The sequence below is a fragment of the Pleurodeles waltl genome, chromosome 4_1 (assembly GCF_031143425.1).
Source record: "Pleurodeles waltl isolate 20211129_DDA chromosome 4_1, aPleWal1.hap1.20221129, whole genome shotgun sequence".
NCBI lineage: Eukaryota > Metazoa > Chordata > Amphibia > Caudata > Salamandridae > Pleurodeles > Pleurodeles waltl.
In genome coordinates this window covers 730,789,416-730,816,409 of record NC_090442.1, presented here as the reverse complement: position 1 = coordinate 730,816,409, position 26,994 = coordinate 730,789,416, and the positions used below count along the sequence as shown (strand labels likewise).

Below are 26,994 nucleotides of genomic sequence, written 5' to 3'. Positions count from 1 at the left end.
CCACTTGCATACTCTCTCCAATGATATTACCCCACTAATCATACGGTCTCACTCTCCATATCAGAGCCTGGGCGGTACGTTTTTTTATTTTTAATACCTTTATTTTTCAGTTTTGTCATGAACGATAAAGCAATATTGAGTGTTGAAAATAGGCATACAGAAAGCATTAATGGTTCTGGTAAACATAAAAAACACTCCAACAATCCTGATGGAGTATTCTCTCCTCCCCAGTCCCTTGTACATAATCACTTAAATTCACATAACCATTCATCACAATGCAATGTCACCCTCTCAGGAGGCTCCCTCCCAGTCATTTGTTTTTCATTGCTCTCCTTAGCCTCAGCACCCTCACTGTCCCAAGATGCCAGTTCCATCTCCGAATCTAGACAAATGTCACACAATTCCTTCCATTCAGTTTTGTCCTCTATCACTTTACAGTCTCATCGGTTAGGTCTCATATGTGATTCCTCAGCTACAGACCATTCCAGCACATCAGCTCGCCAGCAAGCATAAACTGGCGCTCTCTGTCCCATCCATGTTATGGCTATCCGTCATCTGGCGAGAACCAGCATCAGGTGCAAGAAACTGTATGCCATCTTTCTACCCTTTGGGCGTTGAACATTGCCTAGAAGGCAACACTGAGGCGTCTGTGCAAAGGTTATCCCTTCAGTCCTCTGTAGCTCCACTACCACCTGGGTCGAGAAATGTTGTACATCCCAGCATTGTTAAGCTAAGTGTAAGAAGTCTGCCCCCGCAATGCTGCATCAGGGGCAAGCCTCAGAATGAAGGGAGGATATACGATGTAAGCCTTTTGGCGTAAGATATGTCCTTAAAAAAATTATAATACACCGATTTAAATCGGGCATTACAGGAGACTGTGTGTGTGTGGTTACTGACGCGCGCCCAATCCACTTCATTGAGTGGGGTGTCCAATTCCACGTTGCAGGCCGTGCGAGCCCACGGAGGAGGGCCTCCAGCATCAGAAAGCATAGCTTTGCATAGTAGCGAAATCAGATGACTGCCCACGCCACAATTGAAGAGTAGCCTGAGAATTGTTTTCGGGGCTGCCTGATAAGTAGGCCAGGCTTCCCTCACTATTTCCGCCAGACCCAAGTAATGCAGGAATTGGCTTGGTCGAAGGGAGAAAGCGTCCTGAGCCTAAATGACCCTAAGGAAGGTTTCACCTTGGAATAAGTCCCCGAGGAGTTCACATCCCCCCTCTCGCCACTGTTGAAAGGACATATTGTTCACCATGCGTCTATCTGGGTTCAATATCCAGAATAAGAGCTCTTGGTGGAAGGGGGCTTGTTTCACAACAGTCCTAACAAACCTGTTTCATCTGCGTATAATGAAATGATGTGACAGTTGTCTCCTTTTCGTATCCCCCATACTCTGAACTCCGGTCGCATTCATATCGCTATATCTATTACTAGTGCGAACAGGAGTAGAGAACAGGCAACCCTGACAAGGTCCACTAGCCAATGTTCCCGGCTTTGAACAATATCGCCCCACCCTCACCGTGGCTCGAGCCTCAGTGTACAGCAAGAGTACCTACCCACAGAACTGCCATCGGAAACCCATGATATGCAGGACTTCTAGGAGACACCCTCAGTCCACAGTGTCAAACGCTTTTTCCAGATCGATGGCTACTAGCGTCATTTCCTTCTACCGATGTTGGACTTCATGGAGTATATGCATCAACTGCCGCAGGTTCAATCTGGTACTACGTCCCATTGTGAATCCACATTGATCTTCATGCATGAGGCATGACATATGTAATGATAAATGTGTAGCAATCACTTTACAAAGGATTTTTGTGTCAGAGTTTAACACCGTAAGAGGCCTCTAGGCAGACGGTTTTGCTTCATCCCCAACCTAGCTTAAGAAGCATGCAAATTTCGCCTTCTCTCATGGACTGTGGCAGCATACCTAATTCACGAGCCTCTAAAAGGCCCTCTAAAGATCTCTGCATCAGGATAGCCAAAAACGTTTGGTAGAGCTTGGCTGCCCTGAGTTCCTTCAGAATCAGCAAAGCTTCCAAGGCCTCAATGACCGCGGGGTGGTCTAATCTGGGGAGTACCACGTCAGGCAAAAAAAAGAGGTATACATTTGTTCGAAAATACTCTGGCCTGCCCCATAAACATGCTGTAGGTGTTCCTAAATATTTGTTTTATGTTAGTCATAGCCATGACCCTGACACGTTCCTCCGTGTTTAAGTGAGTGACGTGTGGTGGGACTTGCTCCCTGTGCAGTATCCAGACCAAACGTTTGCCAGACTTGTCCCCCTCTCTCTGGAGTTTCTGACAATACTGGCACAGTGTATATTTGTCAAGTCGGTCCCAGAGGTCTCCCAACCATATACGGCTCAGGACCTCTCGTCTCTGTAAATCCGGGGTAATCTTAGTCAATTCCGACTCCTCGCACTGTATGTCTATTTGAAGCTGACGGCATATTCCGCATGTGAGGCCAAGTTTTGCTTCCCACTCTGTTGGCCTTTGAACAGTAGATCCCCAATTCGTGTTCAGGTACTCAGTGAGGGATTTCTCCAAGGTCTTGCGAACCTCTGCGTCTTCAAGAACATCTGTCGGCAGCCGCCGCAATCGCCCCATCTGGGAGGTATCCCACAAGACCAGACATCAGCACACAGGGGAGTGATCTGATAGAAACCAGGCTAAGTGTGTGACCTCAACATCCTCTAGTTGGGGAAGTCCACCCACCAGCACCCTGTCCAGTCAGCTGTGTGTGTTAAGGAGTGGCATATGTGTTTGTCTGTTGTGTAGGGTGTGAAAGCCTCCACATATCATATAACCCCAAATTCTGCATCACCTCAAGGTGGGTTTTAGTCATGTGAGGTTTAGTACCCACCCTTGGCGGAGTTCTCTCCAGTAGGGGGCCCAAGATAGAGTTAAAGTCACCCAACCAAATCAAGAGTGAGTCTAGGGCGGGCGCCATCAGATCTTGCATAGTAGAAAAGAATCCTGGGTCATCAATATTGGGTGCATTGGAGTTTAGAATAGCACCTCCCTGCATCCAAAGTGCCCTGCAACAAACCGTATCGGCCATTTACATCAGCCTCCACATTGGTGAGGGAAAACAATACCCCAGGGGACACCCAAATTAAAGTACCTCGATCATATGTCAAGTATAAGGTGTGAAAAATCTGTCCCTTCCATTTCTTAGCTCGTCTTAGGGCCCTGCCTCGTCCATGTGTGTTTCTTGGAGGCCAGCAAAGAAAGGAAAGAACTCTATATCTTTTAATATAGGTACCCAGCCCCCATAAAATCCAGTTGAGTACCCAATAAGTCACCCCACATTATCTATGGGGTATGAGTTGACAGAGGCCTCTCCCCACCACACTATCCTTAAGCCCGCACTCAGCAGCAGAAACCGATAATCTTTAAAGATACATAAACCATTCAAACATGAACATATCCCACTCCCGCCCCCAACAACCACTGGCAAACACAGAAGAGTCCATTGATGCCCACCCCAAGCATGTGTCTGGACACCACAGCTACACCAACGTCGCAAGAGGGACTGGTTAATACAAACAGGTAACAGACCCGCCAGCCAGGCTTTTACGCAATTGTCCCCACTAATGACTGCAAAACAAATGGGTGATCTTTGTGCTTAAGACATATGCAAATCATTTAACCAGGTTTCGGCACCCTCGCGGGTTGTCACCTGTCACATCAGACATACTCTCGCAGATGCTCCTCCTCCCCTCCGCACCCTGTATTTGGCGTGCACTGATCCAAAATGCCACATCTCATCTCTAGACACAAAAGTCTTCACCTCAGTGTCCCTGCTTGAGGATTCCACCAAGTGTAGCCTCCACAGTAAAGCAATACTTCACAAGTCAGCACTGGCCATCTTCCCCGCCTCCGTCCGCCAAGGTGTCCGGTATCATTCCATCGTGGGACTCGGAGTCTCAGAAAGGGAACTCCCTTAAGACACCCAAGAAGGGAGAACATCATCCATGGCTGGCTGGGCTACAGTTGACAGGTGCGTAGTGCAGTCCTTTCCAATTTTAACACAGTGGAAGCCCAGTGGGGACAGAACCCTGCTGGGTTGCGTTTGCCATGTTTGCCAGTGTCGTAGGTTAATACTAAGGAGTTTTCTTCCTCCTTTAGGCAGTTGTATGGCTCCTGTTCCTGCCTGCTCTCTTGGCGTCAGCATGGCACAGTCAACGCAAGCTGTCTGGATGCAAAAGATCTATTTGGGGCTGAGCAGGAACTTATAGGGACTTACAGACCACCCACTACTACCCACTGGTTGGATTATAGTTACTCTCATTTGTTTGCTTCTTAAATCAATGGCTTTCCTTGTTCCACCTTGTCCATCTTGAGTTTGTCCCCAGCCTGGAGCAAAGCCTCTGTGCCATCTGCCTGACTGGCTAGCTTCTATCCTTCCAAGGCTTCCTTTTAGGAAACTACTCATTTTTCTTAAACACTCCATGACACTGCGTGTGTTTGCGAGCTCTCTCCCTCCTATGTTTCTCTCCTCCCACCAAATACCTCCCCTGTGCGCCGTGTTGCTGTCTTCTTCATTTTGCAGCCTTTCTTGTCTTGCTCCCCGGCCAAATGCCCTCCCTTACCCACGCTCTGTGCTGCTTTCTAGCTTGCGTGCTTCTCCCATCACCCCCATGTTGCTCTCCATCAGGTGCTGCTTTTGCCCTCCTCAGTGCTTCTTCTCACCTCAATGTGATGCCGCTGGTGCAGCTGCGGCATTGCACTTTTTTCTACTTTTTTCCTTTAAAAAAAAAAATGTTTTGGTTACGCAGCACAGCATCTTACCAGTGAAGTGCAGCATTTCCAAAAGTCACTGACAAAGACAATAAGTCTCAAAGACGAGTTCTACTGGCTTTGCCAATGCTTGTTGTCCAGTTAACAGATCCCTGCTAATGTGCAATTGTGGGAGCTTTCAAATGCATGTGGGGTCTGTCTAATGATCAAACTCTAATTTATTGTAAGACACAACTTCAACTATTGTGTTTTAGTGGCTTGATGTTGTGCGCATTATCAATAAAAGGCTATTTAAAAATATGGATGACAGCGTGGTGCCAACGTGCTGTGGACAGCAAAGTTATGTCATTTAACACGGTGAAATCAGGGTCAAAGTCCTCTAATGTTTATCAAATCTCCCCACAGATCCATGTGGACAACAAGCGTCTTCCGAGATATCTGTCCAAGTCCTGTTAACCTTATTGGTGAAGTGCCATTATTTAAAATAAATAAATGAAGGCCTGATTTCTGCTCTGTCTCTAACAATTTGTGCCGGTGTGGCTGACAACCTATTATCATGTCCATCTCCAAGAACTGACAACCTAATATTTCATTATGCAAAGTGTCAAGATTATTTTTCTGCCATCAAGAGACATATTGCAGTTAGTCTGGGAAGGCACCACTCTTGATTACTTTAGCAAGAGATTTCACCCTCCAGGACCATCTCCCACACCTCTCGAATTTCTCCAGCACAATACCACTTTTCCCCTAGATTTGTTTTCACGAATTATATTCCAATCCGAGAAACTAATCATCTTCATGCTGTCATTGGAAAATAACACCATAATTTGAGGCTATTTATATTTGTTAGACTCACGTCAGTCACGCATGTTCATATACAGACGAGCATAAAATAAATATTTCTAGAATAGAAAGTAGTTAATTGATTGACAGGTTTCATAAAACTAATACGACGGGTCAATGACGAGTTGGGCCAAGTGGGAACTCCGGAGGGATTTATTCCGCCAGCTATGTTTTCCCATCTGGTGCAAAGCCGCACCCAGTGTCTCCCTTGTTGTTCCCACACAAAGTGGCTGGAATCTGGAGAAACATGGTGGGAAGGACCAGGCACATCCGCCTACCGCACGATGTACCTGATCCTGGCTCGGAAAACTTCTAATAGCAAGGTGCAGAGAAGGAATTACAGACTGGCACCGGCGATTTTACCTTCCGGCATCACACCACTTGCAGTCAAGGATCTAGGGTATAAGTAATTTCTTACACTGGGCTCTGATGTACAGAGGGAGCATTTCTAACGGCAATACTCATCTTGGTGGAAAAAAAACCTCTATTATGACTTATGGTTCTAAATTCACTTTAGAAAGCAGGTAAAAACTAAATTTAACATATCTATTGTCATTTAAGTACGCTGAAGAAACGTGTTCAATGAACTGCAACACGTTTGTTCAAACTTTGAAAATGTTTATGATGTATATAGAATGACTTATAATGGCCCATTACTGGGATGTTGCCAGGTGCACGAGGACTATATAAATAAGACCACCAATATGTCTAATTTACACATTCAGATTAACAAACAGACACGAAAAAACATCAAAGTATCAACATATTTCCAACCAAAACCAAGCTTTATAAGAACGTTGAAAGTCACCGAGCTCCATGTCCTTGTGGAGGAACCTGACTAAAAGCAAGTTATTGTCTAAGGTAATGGAGCTCCAAGCTGACCTGTCACATCCTTTAACGTATGGGTGGTATTCTATTCCTTGCAGTCACACCATTACCCTGCCCCAAAACTCTGGTGTGATGTTCTTTCATGTTACAAATATGTAGAATAAATGCAGTGAGAAACTGAACACACTAATACACCACTTGAAATCTAAGGCAAAACATTTCATACACAGTTTAGTATCAGTCACTTTCAAAAACAGCTATAGTTCATATGTGATAGTATGCAGAAAGATTCTTGTTTCCTGCGCAGAGAACATTCTGCAGTAAATGCCTCCTTTCTGGTAATGTCTGTTAATTTGGGGAAAACAGCCCAGAAGAGCAGAAAAGTGAATTCTCATTTTCACTTTTTAAACAGCAGATGTTATTCTGCTGTATGACCTGCCCTTCACGCCGCCTGCCAGCAGCAGGCGTTGTGATGTCACAATTCAACAGTAATATTACTAACTAGCAGTTACGTCATTTACCTATTACAGGTAATGGTGTCACATTCTAGATCTGAATAAAAATAAGAAAATCAAATTCAGGTTTTACAGAGGTAGTAAAGGTTCCCATGTACTAGAGTTCCTTCTTTCCATGTATTACTTTTGTGTGTCAAATATAATTTTAAGCGCGGGTGTTAGAAAAACTTTCAAATTCAAATGGCTACTTTCCTGTAAAGATAAGGAGTAGTATCAGACATTTCACATTTGGCAGACTGGTTTCTATATTAAATAAGACAGACTCAAAACTGCCTATTCCCATTAATGCAACTGTAACTCATTCTTCATACACATATTGCGTAAGCTACATGCACAAATGTGTGATATTCACATGCAGTGATCATTTTATTTAAATTCCCGAATATATGATTGTAAATGACTAAATCCAGATTTAACTTGACAGAGAACATTTTACTTGGAATAAAGCACTCCAGAGGTAAGCAGTGGCATCAAGGTGAAAACTGAACAGCAGCTCAGATGCATAAAATACTTTGCCAAAGGTCTCCTTCGCACTGAACTGATGAAACAGACTGGCCCATACATACAGGGAGATACTGTTAGCTACACTAAAACGTTTAATGTCACCAAGATTTAAGACAACTGCAGTGGGAATGAAGGATAGCTGGCATACAGGGAGGAAGAAAAGCCAAGTGCACCCGGACCCCTTGGGTGTGACGCTCTTGGTGCACAAAATAAATTACATATGACAGAGGGAACAAGGCGTGGCAAGGGCAATAAGTTTGGAGGTGACAAGTGACTACATTAATCTTCAGCAGTCAACAGAAAGAGATATTGAGCATCCTCGACCATAAAGTTCTTTCCACAAGCCAACTCTGGATTCTATGCTTAAACCAGCCTTAATTTTATATACTACGGGGTCACACCAGCAATAAAAGATGCACAAACAAAAACTTTACACAGAGAAAAACAGAGGTGCTATAGGGTAAATTTACCAGCCAATCTAAAAGTACTTCTTGCAGCTTCTGATGTACTTATTTTCAATTTTCTCTAAACCTTTCTTAACACTAGAGGAACCAATATAAATGTTGATCAAACCTTGCACTCTATGCGAGTGTTTCCATCTAACTGGTGTTCTTGTTCAGAGCTACTGTAACAGAAAGACGGGTCATATGGTATGTGTAGTAATAAAGCATTTTCACTAAGCACTTCCTAATACTCACTTCTTTGACAGGAGGAAATAAGTTGGCTTTACATCACTGGATCAGTTTTCCATGTTCTGTTCATCTTATTTGCCATCAAGTGAAGCCCCATGACTTATCTCTCATTAGAAAGATACCTCCCTCTCTTTACATGACATTGGCTGGATTCTCAGTCACATCTCTGTATTAAAAAAAAAAGCTATCATGCACCCCCTTCAAGTTTTCTTTAGCTGCTATCGTTACTCTGGAGTTGTAAGCTACTTTATTCACGTGTCCGCTTTTGTATGGAAGTTGTACCCGCTTTTCACTGTACGGCTCTTTATAGAATGTGGATAAAAGTATGCAAGATTGGAAATGAATACTTGCCCTCGCAGTTGCCTGCTTTCTTTACAAAGTATTCAACATGATTTCTTGTATTTCAAGTTAAGCTGTTAACCAGGCTGCGCTAAGCCTTCACCCAGCCTAACCACTACAGGCTCTGCTGATTCTCAGAAGATTCCTACGATTCAGAACTAGGATATAAAGGAAGTGACATTTCCCTGGTGGTTCTCGATTTTGGGATACACAAATGCTACTGTTGCACTGTAATTAACACATCACACACAAGAAAACTTGTATCTCTTCACCCAACATCTTTAAACGGTAGTTAGTGTTTGCGCCAGCTGGACACTAATCTGGTCCAGCACTCTCATTATTTACCGAGTTGTTTGCTTGCTTTTTATTTGTGAGTTTCTATTGTCCCTAGTATTGCTTCTGACTCTAAATATTTTTGCAATACCAGAATATTAACATAATTTATTTTCAGTTCCAGGTATTCCTGGAATATCTGTAGGCCCAAGTGTTTAGATGTGGATCCCAACAGGAAAAAAATGGGACCAATGGTTCATTAAAGTATGATGATTGAAAACAGACGCCCAATGTGGGCACTGTGGCCTAGCGGCTCGAGATGCACCTTTGAACCTGGATACCCAGGTTTTGTTTGATTCCTGGTCAAAGTGTTAAACCCAACCTCATGTGATTCTGGACAAATCCATTAATCTCCCTGTGCCTAAATGTGTGCCAAATTTATTTGTGCAATCCTCACCTGATGTATATGATCGTCTCCTAACCCCGTATGTAATGTAGAATGAGTCACTGCTTCACAGGTAGATGTGCGTTATATAAATACCTATACATACATACACTGTCATGACAGTGCAGGTACAACATAGCAACCTCTGTTTCTACAACTCACTTTGTGCTTCATCACGCAAACCGTTTCACAGCAATTTCAGATTGTGCTTGCCCAGTGTGTCATACTAATTTTAACAAGGCGAGATTGTGCTGTGAAGAAACACTGGCCTTCACATGTGCCACAGAGGCCCAGGCAGACTCTCACAGGGTTTAATCTCATAGACGTTGACCCTACTTAGGAAAAAGGGTAGTTGGGGAAAATAAAATATAACTGCAAAATCACTGAGTGGAAGAAACTGCACGCGTGGCAGGAAATCAGCAGTAACAGCAATCACGGAAAGCACAGATTTGGCTGCTGAACGACAAAAACAAAAGAGGAACACAGAAGCTATGGACACAGAAGCTATGGACACAGACCAATAGAAAGTAGACAAAGCGCACTTGATTTTATCATCAGCAGTATTAGTGGTTGGAGCGCAAGAGGTAGTAATAATTTAAGCTCTACCGTTCCTGCAGTAAGAAAACCAGTTTTGTCCACCATCAGATGTTATATTAGTAGTTTCAATAGCTGCTCTAATATTTTTAATAGGACTTGCTGCAGTAGAATTAGGGCACTGGGTGGTGGTTATTATCCAAAGTAACACTAAAAGCCTCGCTCTTCCCCGTGTAGGGCAGATGCGTGAGTTTTGCGGCAGTTACTGTAACCCACGTGGTTTTTCTGGAAGAGTTTTACGAGTTCCGTAGGATATAATGGATTCGTAATTCGGCTGGCGGGATATCTGTCACATTTGGGACTGAGAAATCCCCTCCACCGAAGTCTTAATCAGGCCCATAGTATTGATAACATTAGCTATTGAGACTAAGTTGAGAAAACATTCTCTGTTGATCATTGTGTGGAATGAAATGGCATATATTATTTTCTATGTGTCATTTAAAAAAGCAGATGAAATGAAACTGTTCTGACTCTGTGCAGTGACCCTCCTAATAAATGAAAGAAAATCACTGCGAATAACATCATATGGCAGTAGATCAATGTAAACTTTATTAAATAATGTCAGTTATAACCCCTTGCTTGCTGTGCACTCAGCCTTCATTTCACTGATGGCCTATAATGATGTGAGGTGGAAATGCATTTAAAGCTGTTTTGCCTTGCTGAAAGGAGCTCCTCAGGCAGTTCATTCTGGGCTGCTTCAGTTTGGGCTGAGTTGGACTGATTTGCTTACGGTTCTTCCAATCTTGTAATGGTGCAGAAACCTAGAAAATGATGGTATGCTGCTGCGATGGCATATTCCTTGTAGTTTAAAAGCATATGTAAGCATGCCAATCATATTTATATACTTGGCATCGTCACCCTTAGTGAGGAATGTATGCCCTGGCGTGTATCCATTGCTCGTTGTTCCTACGTTTCGTCTCACAGATGATTCCCAACCAGGCATAAGTATGTTGGGGATTTGCTTGTGATGCCATGTGCAGGCTGTGGTTCATTTATTCGTTCTCAAATTATGTTTTGCTGGTGGGGTCAGACTGATTTTCATATGGTTGGCACTCATTTGAGATGGGACAGCTCAGTTAATGATCAGTGATTCTCATTGGCAGTCTCTCCAGTAATACGAAATAATCCTTAAATGGTTTTCCGCTATGTTTGTATTATGTACAGCCATCCAAACATTTAGCACTCTAAACTGCTGTTCTGAATCCAGCTTGGAATAGTTCAAATAAAATGTCATCATATTTTCTGATGAGTGTGGAGGGCTTTTCTGCAGCGGATTGTTCTGCCTATAAAGGGACACACCTTGCTATCATCCAGAGCTGATAAAGGCAGCATGTGTGTAGCATAAGCATGCATTTGTTGGCTTGTAGATAAGGTACCCGGTGGTGTATCTGGTGTAACATTTGTGGTTGTTTGTGGATATACCGGAATTTGGTCCTGGTAGAGGAGCCAGCTCGCCTGGCTAATTCATCTTGAAGGTAGGGAGATTGTAGTGCCATGAAACGACAGGGTTTTTATATTTTTCCACAATGTTTTTTTATCACTATTATATGTCAGTGTTCGCTTTCTCCGAGTAGTTTTTCATTTCATCTGTCCACTCTTACTTGTTGGCTTTGATCCATTTGATTGTGCTAGATTTTTTAAAGCAATGATAATGGGTGATGATTTTTTATACTATTGCTGAGGAGTTTAACCTTAAGATATTACGTATTAAAGTATTTAGTAAATAATGCATATTCAAAATGCACCCGGGACTGGAGCAGATCAGATGTGGACCTTTGTTAAAGAATCTGTCGATGATGAAAAAAGCAATTGCACCTTAAAAAATATATTTTACATCATCATCATTAACTGCCAGAAGCTTAAGGCAACATTTTACAGAGACCTCCGTTTTTCTGCGGGAAGGTGCCACTTTAAAGTATAATTATGCTGTCTACAATTTCTGCTATAGCACCTATGTATGTCTCATTAGAAAGCCCCCGAGAAGCAAGCAGAGATCTTGTCTTTTCCACGAGCCCGTCCAAGGTTCGCGAGCCGTCACTCAACTCAAACTTCCTTGAGTACATAAACTCCATCTGCAGACTCCAGTGCATCTTCATGTGGGAGTGTGCAAAAGCTGTCCCCTAAAAACTTAGAAAGATACTTGTAACCCGGCAGTCTCCCAGTGGTAGTCTAGTATGGCTGCATAACATCAAGAAAATACTAAGCCCTGGCTCACCACATTAACTGTCTTAATTCGAAAAACAACCTTTAAACAGTAGCCACTTTTAAGATGCTGCTTTCACTGACGCATTTTCCAAACAACGTGTATGCTATTACAGGGAGGGAAAACAAGATTAGTTACCAAGGAGCGACATTTATGGTAACACCTCCAGATAATTCTGCATTCTGTTACTTTTGACATTCTAAGCACGGCAAAGTCGACTACACCAGAACAAAACTACCCTCATTACAACAAATCTCACCTTGCAGCTCTCCGCTCTTGCTGTACAGCTCTCGCCTCTGCTCGCGTAAATAGGCGCTCAAGCTAATGGCATGGGAGGATGACTCGAATCTGAAATAAAAACAACATATTAGTGCTCAGAGCCACCAATGCTGGAGGGTTCCTCTCCTGTTCATGGGAGAGAAGCGATGAAATCCAATTAACCTGCCAGAGAAGCTGAACGAAGTTAAAATGAAAAGTAAGCAGCCTCATAAAAATGGCTGGATAATATGGGGAACCTACAGAGAGTACAGCACATTTACTGGGGAGGTAGGGCCAAGGGGTCAAATCAGCCAGAGCAAGCAGCAAAGCCGCAGTTATCGTGCAAACGCCGCAGATTCTAGACTACAAGGAAAATAAAGATATAAATAACTATTAGTATGTAAGCTAGTCTTCCTTTCCTTAGATAACCATTCTCACCTCAAACGTAAAGGGCGCCTTGCCTTCTAGTCTCATTTTTAACTGTTATCGACTCCTGCCTTAAGCAGGAATGAGCAGGACGACATTCCAAAACAGCAATGAAAGAACATCAGCTATTGGAAAAATGTGACACCAGCTAGCCATGGTAAAATATTGCCTTATTACAAACATCCCTTTGAAAGCTAAAATGGTTGCATGCTTGCATTATTCCAACAACAATTCCATAACAAGATTGACAAGTAAAACTAATCGCCTAAGTCAAAACTTGCAAAATGGGTTTCAACATGTACGAAAAACTGAATCAACCCTGGTCAAAATTAAGGAAAATTCACGCCACAATGCTTAAAAAGACGTCAGCCGGGCCTAGACAACCTTTGACACCGTTAGCAGCAACATTCCAAAACGCCCAGTCGGCATAATCAGCTCTCAAATAGTTTGAAAATGTTGCACAGACCAGATTGCAATGTGTCGACCCATATGAGATTCTCCTCATTCAGGGCAGCCACAACTTCTTGCATAGCGCATCAAAGACAATCCTGTTACCAATGTTTCCTTGAAATCCGGTGGGCTCTGCCAACGGCACTGTTCCCTTTCTCTCTCAACAAACCCCCACTCTAGCTCACATCTGGCTGTTCCACTCTTGGTCACACCATTCACTTTCCCTTCTCTCTTCTCCTCTGCGCCCCAGTCCCATCGGGTTCTGCCCTACCTGGAATCCTGTATGTTTACACTTTTGCACACATTCACTTTCCACTCAACACCATCACAAATGCCCCCCCTTACTAAGCCCTCTTGCTCTCACATTTTCTCTATTCCCACTGCTTCCTACTCTCCCCGTTTACTCTCATTCTACCCATTAGCAATGGCGCTTGATCTCACGCTTACCCTCTAATAAGCCTTCACTTGTAACTTCCAACCAAACTCCCCCATTCTAGCCCTCCTCAAATTCTTTCTTTAAGGCTCTCACCCACAAGTTCCTTCATACCTAACATACACCTTGCTCCTGGAATCTTGACATAAGTGATGGAAACAGTGCCCTAGTCCCTCCCTGAAGACTCATTTTACCGCCTTTCTCTCCTACTCGCAATTCTCTCCTTATCAACTGTTTTGCTCCTCGCTCACCCCAAACTTTCCATATAAGTTTCATCAGTCACTGAATGAATTTCATCATGACTGTACAGCTATAATGGAACAGTGGCCCACACTGGGTTCACCTTTGACATTTTAGGTATGCCGCTCTCAAATGAATCTGTTCCTTCCTCAGGGGAAGAACTCAAAGGTACAAGCTGCCACCCTTCACATCAGACCAAGAAACTGATATAAGGAGTCCCACAGGGATCGTCCCTCAGGCACGTCCTTTTCAACATATACATGACACTGCTAGCCAAAGTTATCCAGTCACAAGACATCACTGTCTCCTCCTACGCTGCTGACACCCAATTCATCCTCTCCCTGACAGACGACACAATCACCACCAAAACCAACTACTTTAACATGGTAGCAGGCTGGATGCGAACCAACAGCCTGCAGCTCAACTCTGATAAAACAAAATTACTGGTCGTCGGCAACAAGACCTGTCCACAGGATTCCATGTGGTGGCTGTCGGATTTAGGACCAACATCCACACCCACCGACCACTTAAGAAATCTAGGGATCATCCTAGATAAGCTCAACATGACAGATCAAGTCAACGGAGTGTGCACCTCCTGCTTCCACATCCAGTGAAAAATCTTCAAATGATTGTGACAGAACAACAGACGGACCGTCACACAAGCACTCATCAACAGCTGAATGGACTAAGCAAACCTCTCTATGCTGGAATCTCCAAACAGCTCCTACACAGACTCCAGACCCTCCAGAACACAGCTGCAAGACTCACACTTGACCTCCCAAGCCGCACCCACATGACTCCGCACCTTAGGAAGCTTCATGCGCTCCCCATTCACAAGCATAGCCAATTCAAACTTCACATGCACACATACAAAGCCCTAGACAACACAGGACCAGAATGCCTGAACAGCTGCTTACGCTTTAACCAACCTACAAGACACTTATGCTCTGCTTCATTATAACTCACACACATTTCCTGCATCCACAAAAGCAAAACTGGAGGTCGTTCATTCACCTACATTGCACCCAAGACATGAAAGGACATCCCTGAACACATAGAGCCACCTTCTCACTCCTTGAGTTTCGCAAGGAGTGGAAGAACTGGCTTTTAGAATAAGAACCTTGGGAACCACAAACCTACACACCGGCCCAAGTGCCTGGATACCCTCTCGGGTGATTAGTGCGCTATACAAATCAACATAACATAACTTAACATAACATAAAATTTTCTAGGAAAATGAATAACATATATTTTAAAAAAACATACCCTACATACCTGCACTCCCTAACCATCTCAAATCTCTAATTCATTAAGTCTACTTGTTGCTCTTGCCAACCTACAAACATTCCCATAACACATTCAGAGCCTGACTTAGAGCTTAGCGAATGGGCTACTCCATTGCAAATGTGGCTGATATTCTGCTCACCTCATCACAAGTCCACAATGTTCTCTGGTCCCTGTAATAAGGCACACAAAATACCCATCACATATGTGGCATAGTAACCCATCTGCCACATTCTAAATCAAGCCCCTACTTTGCTAAACCTTTCTCACTTGATCCTTCATTGATGTTATTAAACCTGGAAGTGTTGAGCCTGCACCAACTGGGATCTAGCAAATTCTACTCTGCAGGGCACACCTGAATCAATGTTTGCCTCCCCAGATCTATTATCACTACAGGAAACCAACCCTTACCTAGAGTCACCATGACATCATCATCTTAGACCTTAACCAACTCACCACACCAACAACCTTGAGCATTATGACCTAGGTAAGACCTTGAAGAAAACTCAACCTCAGTGCATTTCAACTTCTACTCTTTAATTATCTTCTGACTTGCCCTCCGATATCAATAAAACAGCATAACCACTGTCTAACAACTGCCTGTGACACTGTGATTCCTCTCAGAACATTCACTATGCTAGAAAACTGATGGAAGACAGACTTGTTCTCTAAAGATCTAAAGGTATCTGAAGTTAGTAAAAACTGAAAACAGTGGCAGACAAATGCTTTGAAAAGAACACTACAAGAGTGATAAGCTTTACTTCCAGTGCAAATGCTAACTATATATAGCCACCATCAGAAAAGCAAAAAGAGCCCCACACAACAAACCACTGTACCTGTCCTGACATTGTCATTTGCAAGTCCTGTGTGACTTGGTATTAACTCAATTTACAAGCCATAGATAGGTGCCTCAGAACAAACTCCTCCGAAGAGCTCCCACCATCACAATCTCCTCTTTTCAGAACTCTTCGTTCTAGATGGCCCTTAGATTCTTTTAAAACAGCCCACTTTCTACCACTGATCTCACAGTGCACACAGCCAATGAACGCTGGCTCCCCAATGGAAGATCAAATCTTCAAGGAACAGCACACTCATCCAAAGTTGTCATCAACCGCTCCCTAATTAAAGATCACTTCTCCAAAAGACCTAAAGACCTCCTATATTAAACCCATCCTCAAGAAACAAGCACTTGAGCCCTCAAATCTCAGACTCCTAAAAACAGCAGCATCCTCACATTCCTTTGCTTTCACTGGAGAATATAATGCAATCTGCAATTCTCAAACTGATTCTGACCCGGCAATGCCACTAATTCTTCCTCAGCAACACCTTGGGATGAACTAAAATCAACTGTTGATCAGAAAGTACTGGGACTCTTCCTTGTCTCTGACACAGTACATCAACATCATTTACCTTTGAAAACTGGGCAACCACAGACGGGATTTCACCATACGTTGCTTGTCACATTATAGCTCCTTCAATTCACACAATATCCTTAGCTCTCTGACACAGGCCTTCCTTAGGACTCAATAAGCGCATCCCTTCCTTCAACGTTTATTTCAGGCTCTTCATGGACATCAAATCTTTCACTGTCATATGATACAGCTATACTGATGATACCCAAATAATGCTCAAACTGAAAAATCCTTTGGAACTGTACTACAACGCAGTTCATAGAATGGAACAATGAATGTTGACTAATTAGGTAAAGCCTAAGCTTTCAAACATATCAATTCTCACATGGGAAACTGGTCCCAACACTAACACATTGGCCTCAGGCCAATGGAACTATATCCCATCCCGCCTGCCTCCAGCAAAGTGAGAAACCTATGGGTGATCATGGAGGGCCAGCACTCCTTTTCCTGCTAAATCATGTTAACAGAACTTCTTTTTTACCATGAGGACCCGTATTCTACAGGCCATCATCACTTTTGTTCTCTTCCATAGGTTACATCAGTGGATTAAATATAGGTGTCCTGTGAAGATGCCAGTGCACTCAGAACATGGCAGCTAGTAAGCAGCCATGCTCACATCATCCTACCCTTCAAGCCATCTTGTTCAAAGCACTTTGCATTGCTCATTTGGCCATCCAGAGTGCCAACTAATCTTCCTGCATGTCAAACTCTATACCGATTTCACATACAAAGAGAGAAAAGAAAAGTTTCTATTTGCATTCTCCCACATAAGATAAATAAACACAAAATGGCAACTAGGCACATTAAAGTGGGGACAAAAGATAGAAACCACTATTAAAGTCTACCTCAGATATCCAAAAGAATTGGAATAGACACCTCACCCACTATTAGTGGTATGCTTCATCATCAGCATCTATCCACACGCTGATTGGATGATACCAACAGGGTGGACTCAACCAAAACTGGGAGTTCTTATATAAAGTATCATACTGGATAGAAGCAGGGATCCAGGAAAGAAGACTGTTAAAAATACCCCCCGGTATACAAGAAAACGTTCATTACCTTGACTGGCATAATGAAAGTATTTTTGGGGCACTAATTCCTTTAAAAATGTTTTGTGTTTTTATTCATACTCTTGGTACCCTAGAATAAAAGGAATCTCTTTTGGGTATACCAGAAGGTATTTTTAACAGTCTTCTTCTTTCCTGTAACCCTGCTTCTATCTAGTACGATACTTTATGTAAAAACTCCCAGTTTTGGTTGAGCCCATCCTGGTGGGTGAAGGTAGTCTGTGACTTTACTATGCCAATGAGGTGAACATTTGACCAGAAATGAAAATGGTGCCTTTAAGGACATCTTTATATAATTGTATATGTGTTCTGGGCCACAAAAGGACCATTATGAATATTCTGAAGAGTCTGGAACTAGCCTTGAGTTGTTCTATCAGTATCTATGTATACCACAGCCTTGCTGCAGATTTGCTGAAAAAATGAAGGAAAACAATCACAAGGCAAACTCACACCATAAATCTAGAAGCAGAAAAAAGGGTGTCCTGAAACCACAAAGAAGGGATAAGTCCACGCAAATTTATGGACAGAGAGGGAATTTAAGTCACAGATATACAGTCAACATATGGAGGGAGATCAGAATTGTTATTCAATTGTTATTCAAAAGTGCATGCATACACAGCAATTGTATTTATTTAAAAAGCTTAATAAGTATTTGATAAGTAGCTTTTGCCAGTCAACCCACTTGATGCCATCAATTCTGTCAAGAACAGCGGTGAGGATTATGCATTTATTTTCTTTGTTTTAATCCTCAGTAGCCACAAATATTAACACAAAAAAGCATCTTCTGGGCCCACAACCCCCTTGAGCACAAAGGAGATCCTTTATCAACAACAAGGCAAAACTGTCCATTTGGTGATATACTTCCCAAGGAGAACATCACTTCCTCTTCTTCACTGTTGAGCAATCAGATAAGTGTTACTGCCCTGGGGACTATATTGAAGGGCACATTTGTGTGAGAGATTAGCATAGTTTGTATGCTAATCACTATGCTTATTATATTGTGATTGTCATGTTAGAAGGATTTCTTGGGGCAACTGTTTACAGGTCTGTATCTCACAGAGGGATCCGTGACAGACCTGACACCCAGTTGAACTGCTGGGCCCCATCCACTCTCCTGAGCATCCTGCTTCCCACCCAATGTGTTATCTCAGGCAGTTATAGCCCTCCCTCTACTCTGTGTTTTCCACTCTTTCTTTGTGGTGAATTGTACCTAAGGAATTTTGCGTTGGGTCCGTTATGCAGTGACATTGACCTGTGACACAGAAGCACACCCATTCGGACGCACAGCATCCTGCAAGATCAGCAAATCTAAACGATCCTCGAGTGCGGACTGCAGTACACTCTCAAAGTGCACGGGAGGGCTAAACATTCGGACAGCCTTGGAGTCTTTTTCTAATTTGCTTGAAAGGCATGCAGGAGGTGATGTGGAGCCACTCCAAAGGTCTGCAATTGTTGTCTCAGATGTGAATACCCTGCTAACACCTTTCCCTCACATCTTTGAGTTTTCCTAGAGGATCTGTATCCTCATGGCTACTCAACTACTGTTCTTCTCTGCTCAAACCAGACACCTCCAGGGTGGGCTCCTGGGCTTCTGCATGGCTTAACTTCAAGGCACAGTGTGGAAGTCTGCCCCAGAGTCAGTCGGGTCAATTTAGTGCCTTCAGATTGGCCTCTCTTGCTCCAGATCATTTTGGATTTGTAGATAAGTAGAATACTTCCTGATCTCCAAGGCAGGACAATGGTTGCAGGACCTCGAAGTGTAGGTCATGCCGGAACAGGCCTTCTCCAAGGTGGAATGCTTGTCAAGATGATTAAGCAATCTGTTCAGAAGGCAGTTAACATACCACTGAAGCCCCTGGAAAGAAGTGTTGCTTCTGGCCAGCAGCCAGAGCATATCCTTCCCTCGGAGAGCCCAGGCACAGAGATGGTCTAGAAACCAAGGGGACACCTAGAGAGGTGCAAGTGACCAATTCAACTTACATACTGGCTAAGGCTAAAAGGTAGTGCCACAAACAAGCAACTTACCTTAGAATATTCCCTACGTGTCAGACTGGATCAGGAAACCTTTAGTGAGCAGTAACTATGGGAGCCAGTAGGTGGCGTCGCTCGGCTTCACATGGCGTTGTTGACATTGTCTGCACTGGAAGTGATGTGCGCTGTTCCTATATAGGGGCCAGCTCAGTGTGCTGACATCAGTTTCTTTTCTGGACTTTCCACGCCAGAAGTGCAGAGCCACGAGGAACACTGACCACTGGTGCACTAGGCTAAAGCCCTTAAAAAGGGGAACAACCCTTCACTCTAAAATCCATTTGCTGAGTGGGCAGTATGGATGAGTATGCGGCTAGATAGAGTCTCTACCAGATAAGGCATTACCGAAGGTAAGTAAATTGTTAATCTGACAGAAACTTCTAGCCTCAGATTCCTTACCTTAGAATAGCTACTCACGCAAAACCTCTCCGGAGGTGGGGGTGTGATACTGATTAAACTAAGAAGTCCTGCAGGACCAAACGAGCAAGGTAACTGTTGCTCCAGACCTGACTGCCCTGCAGTAGTGCTTCGTAAACATGTGTAGGGAAAGCCACAGTGCTACCTGACAGATATCCAAGACAATAACTCTGTATGCTAACTTACTAGTCGCAGCCTTGGCTCTGGTAGAATGAGCTCACAAGCCTTCAGGAAATTACTTTTTGACCAGCGCGTAGCAGATCTTGATGAAGAGCACTACCAATCGTGAGATGGTCCATTCTGTACCGCCTTCACTTTCGTTGCACCTTTTCAAAAACAATACTCTAGTCCGAAGGACCAGCTTGAATGGGTAGATGCTCAGGTACGGAAGATGTGCTGACAGTGCCTGTAATTCACTGACTCTCTGGGCAGATGTCATCGCCACTAGGAATGCTGCGTTTATGGTGAGAAGCGTGAAAAGAAAGAAAAGATAACCTTTAATCGTGAGCCCTACTGGGCTAACATAAGAGTAAGCAAAAGAACTTGGGAAAAGGGTGCAGATAGAGGGTCAGTGTGTATAACTGTACACTATGCCTTAAATTTACTCCAACGGCAGGCATACATGGTCTTGGTGGAAGGACACCTGGCTGCCAAGATAACATTGCAGACAATGGCAGGAGATCGAAAGCTGTTAACTGTCACTGCTCAAGCTTCACACATGAAGACAAAAGGTTTTCAGGTTCCTGTGCTGAACCCTGGTCTGATGCAGCAACAGAAGATTCTGCTGAAGAGGCAGCCTGATCAGAGGACCAGCGCTCATGCTCAAAAGCTTGGGATACCAAACGCTCTGTGCCCAATCCTAAGCCATTAGAATGACTTGAGCCTGGTCACTCCTGATCTACTTCAGAACTCTGAGCAGGAGTGGTATTGGTGGAAACTCCAGCACGCAAAGCTGTTGATACTGCGCATTTTCAGCAGAGGCGAACAGATCCAACCAAGGTTTTCCCCACTCTTGGAAGAGACATTGTGCCACGTCTGGATGGAGATGTCAATCATAATCCACCAGGCATCGGCTGCTGAGTTCATCTGCTCTGGGGATCAAAAAGCCTGCCAGATGTTGAACCACTAAGCATATGCTCTGCTGTTCCATACATAATGCCTCTTGACAAAGGGTCCACGAAACCACACCGCCATGTTTGTTGCAATACTACATGGCCATGGTGTTGTCCGTCAACACCTTTACCAGCCATCCCTCGAGTAAAGGAAGAAATGCCAATCAGGTAGTCCGAAAATTCAACAGACTAATGTGGAGCCCGGATACTGGTGGAGACCAGAATCCTCTGGTCTCCAACTTTCCCAGATGGCCGCCCCAGCCCAGCAGGGACACATCTGTCACAAGTTCAGCTCTTGGTAGGAAAGGTAGAGGGGTCTGCCACTGGACCCAATCACGGTTCATTTGCCACCACTGCAGGTGTTTTGCAGCTTCCTCTGAGGTCTGGACCATGTCAGAGAAAGTTCCTTGAAGCTGCGCTCACCGGAACTTCAGGTCCCACTGCAGAGCCCGGATATGCCAATGGGCATGTGTCAATTAGAAGACGGAGGAGGCCATGAGGCCTAGCAGCCTTAGAGTCAGTCTCAATGCAATCTAGGATAGAGGCTGAAACATCAATATCATAGTCTGAATACCTGGTCTCGCTGCTTGGGAGAATAAGCCTGAAACTGTGTTGTGTCCAGAACAGCTCCGATGAAAGGGAGCATGTGAGGGCATCAGGTGTGACTTCAGCACGTTGATAGTGAATCCCAGCAAGTGCAGAAGGTTTGCCGTAGTCTGGAGGTGGGAGATGACTGTCTTTGGGGAGCAGGCCTTCAACTGCCAATCACTGAGGTAGGTGAAGAATGGAACTCCCAACCTCCAGAGTTGAGTTACGAACACAGCTATCACTTTTGTGAACACCCGAGGGGCGTTGGAAAAGGCAAAGGAGAGCATGACAAACTGAAAGTCCTCTTGGCCGAACCGCAGGTAAGGCCTGTGGGTAGGCAGGGTGGAGAAGTGAAGACATGTGTGCTGTTAAGTCCAGCGATACCATCCAGTCTCCTGGGTCCAGGGCAGACAGTTCTTGTGTGAGTGAGAAGGTGCAGATATAGAATAGGACGAAGGCCTCCGTCATTTTTGGGCACCAGAAAGTAGCGAGAAAAGCAACCATGATCTACTTCTGATGTCAGCACATTCTCTGCAGCTCCCTTGGTCAAGAGAGCAACACTTGCTAACAGAGCAAGGAGAGGTAGACCGCCATCAGCTTGTCATAAGTAGGTGGCATAGGTAGAGGAGCAGTCACAAAGGGAAATAAGTAACCCATTTGGACAAGCTGCAAAACCAAACGATGTTACTGACCTCCAGTGGTGCAGGTGATGGCATATCCTGCCCCCCACTGGATGCTCATGATTGTCGGAGGTCACTTTAAAGAGGTTTGGAGGCTGCGGCTGCTGGGGGAAGGGAGCTGGTGGATTGGCCAGACTTGTGGATACCCCTACTGGCTACAAAATGTTTGTGTGATTTGCTAGTTGTAATGGCTGGGTGTGTAGCAACGCAGTTAAAAGCCCCTTTCGTGCCCATGAAAGGGGCGGAAGGCGAACCGAGGTTGGTGAGGGGCCATGGAAAGGCCCAAGGACCTGGCCGTAGCCCTGATGTCCTTAAAGCGCTCCAAAGCTGAGTCTGCCTTCTCTCTGAACAAATGAGAGGCATCTAAGGGCATGTCCATGAGTGAAGCTTGGTCATCCCCTGAAAAGCCAGCAGTTCTCAACCAAGCTTAGCGCCTAAGGGCCACAGACAATGAAATAGTTCTGCCGTGAGATCATTTGTGGCAAGTCCACATCTTAAGGTGAACTTGGCTGCATCTCTCCTGTCGGCAGTTGTTTGAGAGAGCATTGCTAGGGCCTCTGACGAGACCATAGGCAGCACCTGCAAAACCAAGTCCCAGGTCTTATGGGAGTATTAGCATAGAGGCATGCAGTGTTCATCAACTGCAGTCCAGGCTGGCAGAAGAGAAGAACGAGTTACTTACCTTCGGTAACGACTTTTCTGGTGGATACATTAGCTACCTGTGGATTCCTCACCTAATGAATTCTCCCATGGCGCCAGCATTCGACGGAAATCTTCTTCCTAGGTTCTGCACGTCGACGAGGAAGTCACATTAGTCCACGCGACGCCGTCTGACGTCATACAGGCAATAAGAGGTCCTCGCCGACGTGCCGACGTCAGTACCAACATTTTTTACGTGCATGAGAACAATAACCCAATGCAATGAAAGATCAAGGCAACATCCCATAACATTGTAAATCACACAACATTGCAATGGAACGGCTGTAGATTTAATATACTAAACAAATATATACTAATTATGTATATACACAAAGATATATATATATATATATATATATATATATATATATATATATATATATATATATATATATATATATATATACACAAGTATTCATATATACAAAATCTATTGCAGTCTTAAAGACCAAGAGGAGCACACTCAAGGATTACTTGGTAAGACCAAAAAGGCAACGGGGAGGCGGGTTTTACTGTGAGGAATCCACAGGTAGCTAATGTATCCACCAGAAAAGTCATTACCGAAGGTAAGTAACTCGTTCTTCTGATGGATACAACTACCTGTGGATTCCTCACCTAATGAATAGAGTCCCAAAGCAGTACCGCGCCCGGTGGTGGGAGCCTGGATGGTCAAACCAAGAAATCCTGCAGCACTGACCGTGCAAAATGGCCGTCCCTTCTGACCTCAGAGTCCAAACAGTAATGTTTCGCAAAAGTGTGAAGGGACGCCTTACAGATGTCGACCACAGGAACACCTCTGGCCTAGGCTGAAGTGGCCGACTTAGCTCTGGTGGAATGAGCTCTAATACCATCAGGAGGATCCTTCTTTGCTAAAGAGTAACACATTTTAATGCAAAGAACAACCCACCTGGAGAGTGTTCTCTTGTGGACTGCCTTTCCTCTCCTCTTGCTCACGTATCCGATGAACAGCTGGTCCTCCAGCCTGAAATCCTTCGTTCTATCAATGTAGAAACTCAACGCCAATCGATGTAGTCTCTCTTCCTCCTTCGAAGGATGAGGCGGAGGATAGAACGTGGACAAAGTAATTGTCTGGGCCAAATGGAAGGGTGAAACAACCTTCGGGAGGAAAGCAGCCTTGGTCCTCAACACCACCTTATCCCCATAAAAAGCTATATAAGGAGGTTTTACCGATAAGGCCTGCAACTCACTCACTCTCCTTGCAGATGATATAGCCACCAGGAAGACTGTTTTAATAACTAAGTACCTTAAGGGACAAGAATGCATAGGCTCAAAAGGGGACCCCATAAGGAAAGTCAGGACCAAGGACAAATCCCATTGAGGCATAACGAATGGTTTTGGAGGATATTTATTTAGAAGAACTTTCAAGAATCGAAGAACAATAGGGGATTTAAATAACAAAGGTTGGTCTGGAAGACAAATGAAGGCTGACAAGGCAGACAAATAACCTTTAATAGTAGCCACTGCACAACCTTCTTGCACTAGTGACAAAGCAAAAGACAAAACATCTGACAGATGAGCATGTAAGGGATCAATCTGTCTCTCTCCACACCACATAACAAATTTAGACCACCTATTAGCGTAGATAGATTTAGTGGAGTGTCGCCTGGCCGCTAATATAACATCCACTACATCAGGCGGGAGAGAGAAGGAACTCAGGTTGCCCCGTTCAATCTCCAGGCATGTAGGTGCAGACTCTGGAGGTTGGGGTGTAAAACCTGCCCCTGCGACTGCGAGGGGAGGTCTGCCCTGAGAGGGAGACGGAGTGGAGGGCACAGTGAAAGTTGGAGGTCGGAATACCACACCCTCCTTGGCCAATCCGGAGCTATTAAGATGACTTGAGCCCGGTCTTGGCGAATTTTCCTCAATACTCGAGGAATCAAGGGTATGGGGGGAAACGCGTAAAGCAACTGGTCGCACCAGGTTATCTGAAACACGTCCCCCTATGCTCCCTGCACCGGATACTGGAGGCTGCAGAAAAACGGACAGTGCGTGTTCTCCCGAGTGGCAAACAGATCTATCCGAGGAAACCCCCACATCTGGAAGATTAAACGGACTTGATCTGGATGGAGACGCCACTCGTGGTCGGCCGAGAAATGGCGACTGAGACTGTCCGCACGTACATTCAAGACCCCGGCCAGATGATTTGCTACCAAGCAAATCTGATGGTCCTTTGCCCAGGACCATAGTCGAAGAGCTTCTCTGCAGAGAAGGTGTGACCCTACTCCTCCCTGTTTGTTTATGTACCACATCGCAGTAGTATTGTCCGTCAGGACCTGTACCGACTGACCACGAAGGGAAGGGAGGAAGGCCTTGAGAGCCAGACGTACAGCCCGCAACTCCAACAGATTGATATGAAAAATCTGTTCCTCTGGAGACCAAAGCCCTTTGATCTCCAGATCCCCCAGATGAGCTCCCCACCCTAGAGTGGAAGCATCCGTTATAACCGTGGTCACTGGTGGTGACTGCGCGAACGGCTTTCCTTGTGAAAGATTGTTGCCCGCAATCCACCACTTCAAGTCCACAGCAGCATCTCTGGAGATTCTGACAGCACCTTCGAGATCTCCTTTGTGTTGAGACCACTGCCTTCGGAGGCACCACTGAAGAGCCCTCATGTGCCAGCGAGCATGCGTGACCAATAGAATGCAGGAGGCACACAGACCGAGCAGACGAAGGACCTTGAGGACTGGAACTACCGCTCCATTCCGAAACATTGGAACCAACTCCTGAATATCTTGAATCCGCTGAGGCGGAGGAAAGGCTCGATTCAATGTTGTATCCAGTACTGCCCCTATGAACAGGAGGCGCTGAGAGGGCTCCAGGTGAGATTTGGGCACGTTCACCGAAAAGCCCAGGTCGAACAACAACTGGGTTGTTGACTGCAGATGAAGCGACACAAGCTCCGGGGACTTGGCTTTGATCAACCAGTCTTCCAAGTAAGGGAATACTGCTATCCCCTTCCTTCTGAGCTCTGCCGCAACCACCGACATCACCTTTGTGAAGACTCGAGGTGCTGAAGTAAGACCAAACGGGAGGACCGCAAACTGATAGTGCTGCGACCCTACCACAAACCGGAGATACTTCCTGTGCGACTTGAGTATCGGGATATGAAAATAAGCATCCTGCAAGTCGACAGACACCATCCAATCTCCCTTGTTCAACGCCAAAAGCACCTGAGCTAGGGTCAGCATCTTGAACTTTTCCTGTTTGAGGAACCAATTCAAGATCCTCAGATCCAGGATTGGTCTCAACCGACCATCCTTCTTGGGAATCAGGAAGTACCTTGAGTAACAACCTCAACCCCTTTCCTGCTCTGGGACCAACTCCACTGCGCCCTTTGAAAGGAGGACTTGAACCTCCTGTTCTAACAACAGGAGATGTTCTTCTGAACAATAAGATGGACGGGGCGGGATGGGGGGCGGAAACTCCCGAAAGGGAAGGGTGTAGCCTTTTCCCACAATGCTGATAGCCCAAGTGTCCGATGTAATAGTCTCCCACTTGTGGAGAAAATGCCGTAACCTTCCCCCTACAGGAGAGGAGTGAGTGGGAAATGGTGGAAGCCTAAGGCTGCTTTCCCTGCTGCACCCCTCCAGAGGACGAGGAAGAGGCAGAGTGCTGCTGAGAGGCTCCCCTGGTGCGGGCCCTACCCCTCCCTCTAAATGATCTATAGGGGAGGGAAGAGGTGGGTTGCTGGAATTTCCCCCGAAAGGAAGAGGAGGTAGAGCCACGTCCAAATCCACGAAACCTCCTGAAAAATCTGGAGGAGGTAGAAGAAGGGGCTTGCAGTCCTAATGATTTGGCTGTGGCCCTGCTTTCTTTGAACCTCTCCAGGGCCGAATCCGCCTTGGCCCCAAACAGTTTGTCCCCATCAAACGGGAGGTCCAACAGGGTCGACTGC

The 26,994-nt window shown here is 44.9% G+C and overlaps 1 protein-coding gene across 1 annotated transcript in view; it reads right to left on the bottom strand.

The window, feature by feature from the left end:
- EXOC4 (exocyst complex component 4) overlaps window positions 1-26,994 on the bottom strand; it is a 1,633,445-nt gene that overhangs the window by 1,074,364 nt on the left and 532,087 nt on the right. Inside the window, exon 9 of the mRNA XM_069229316.1 lies at window positions 12,241-12,329. Coding sequence (XP_069085417.1) covers window positions 12,241-12,329 — 89 coding nt within the window. The remainder of the gene's footprint in view (window positions 1-12,240; window positions 12,330-26,994) is intronic.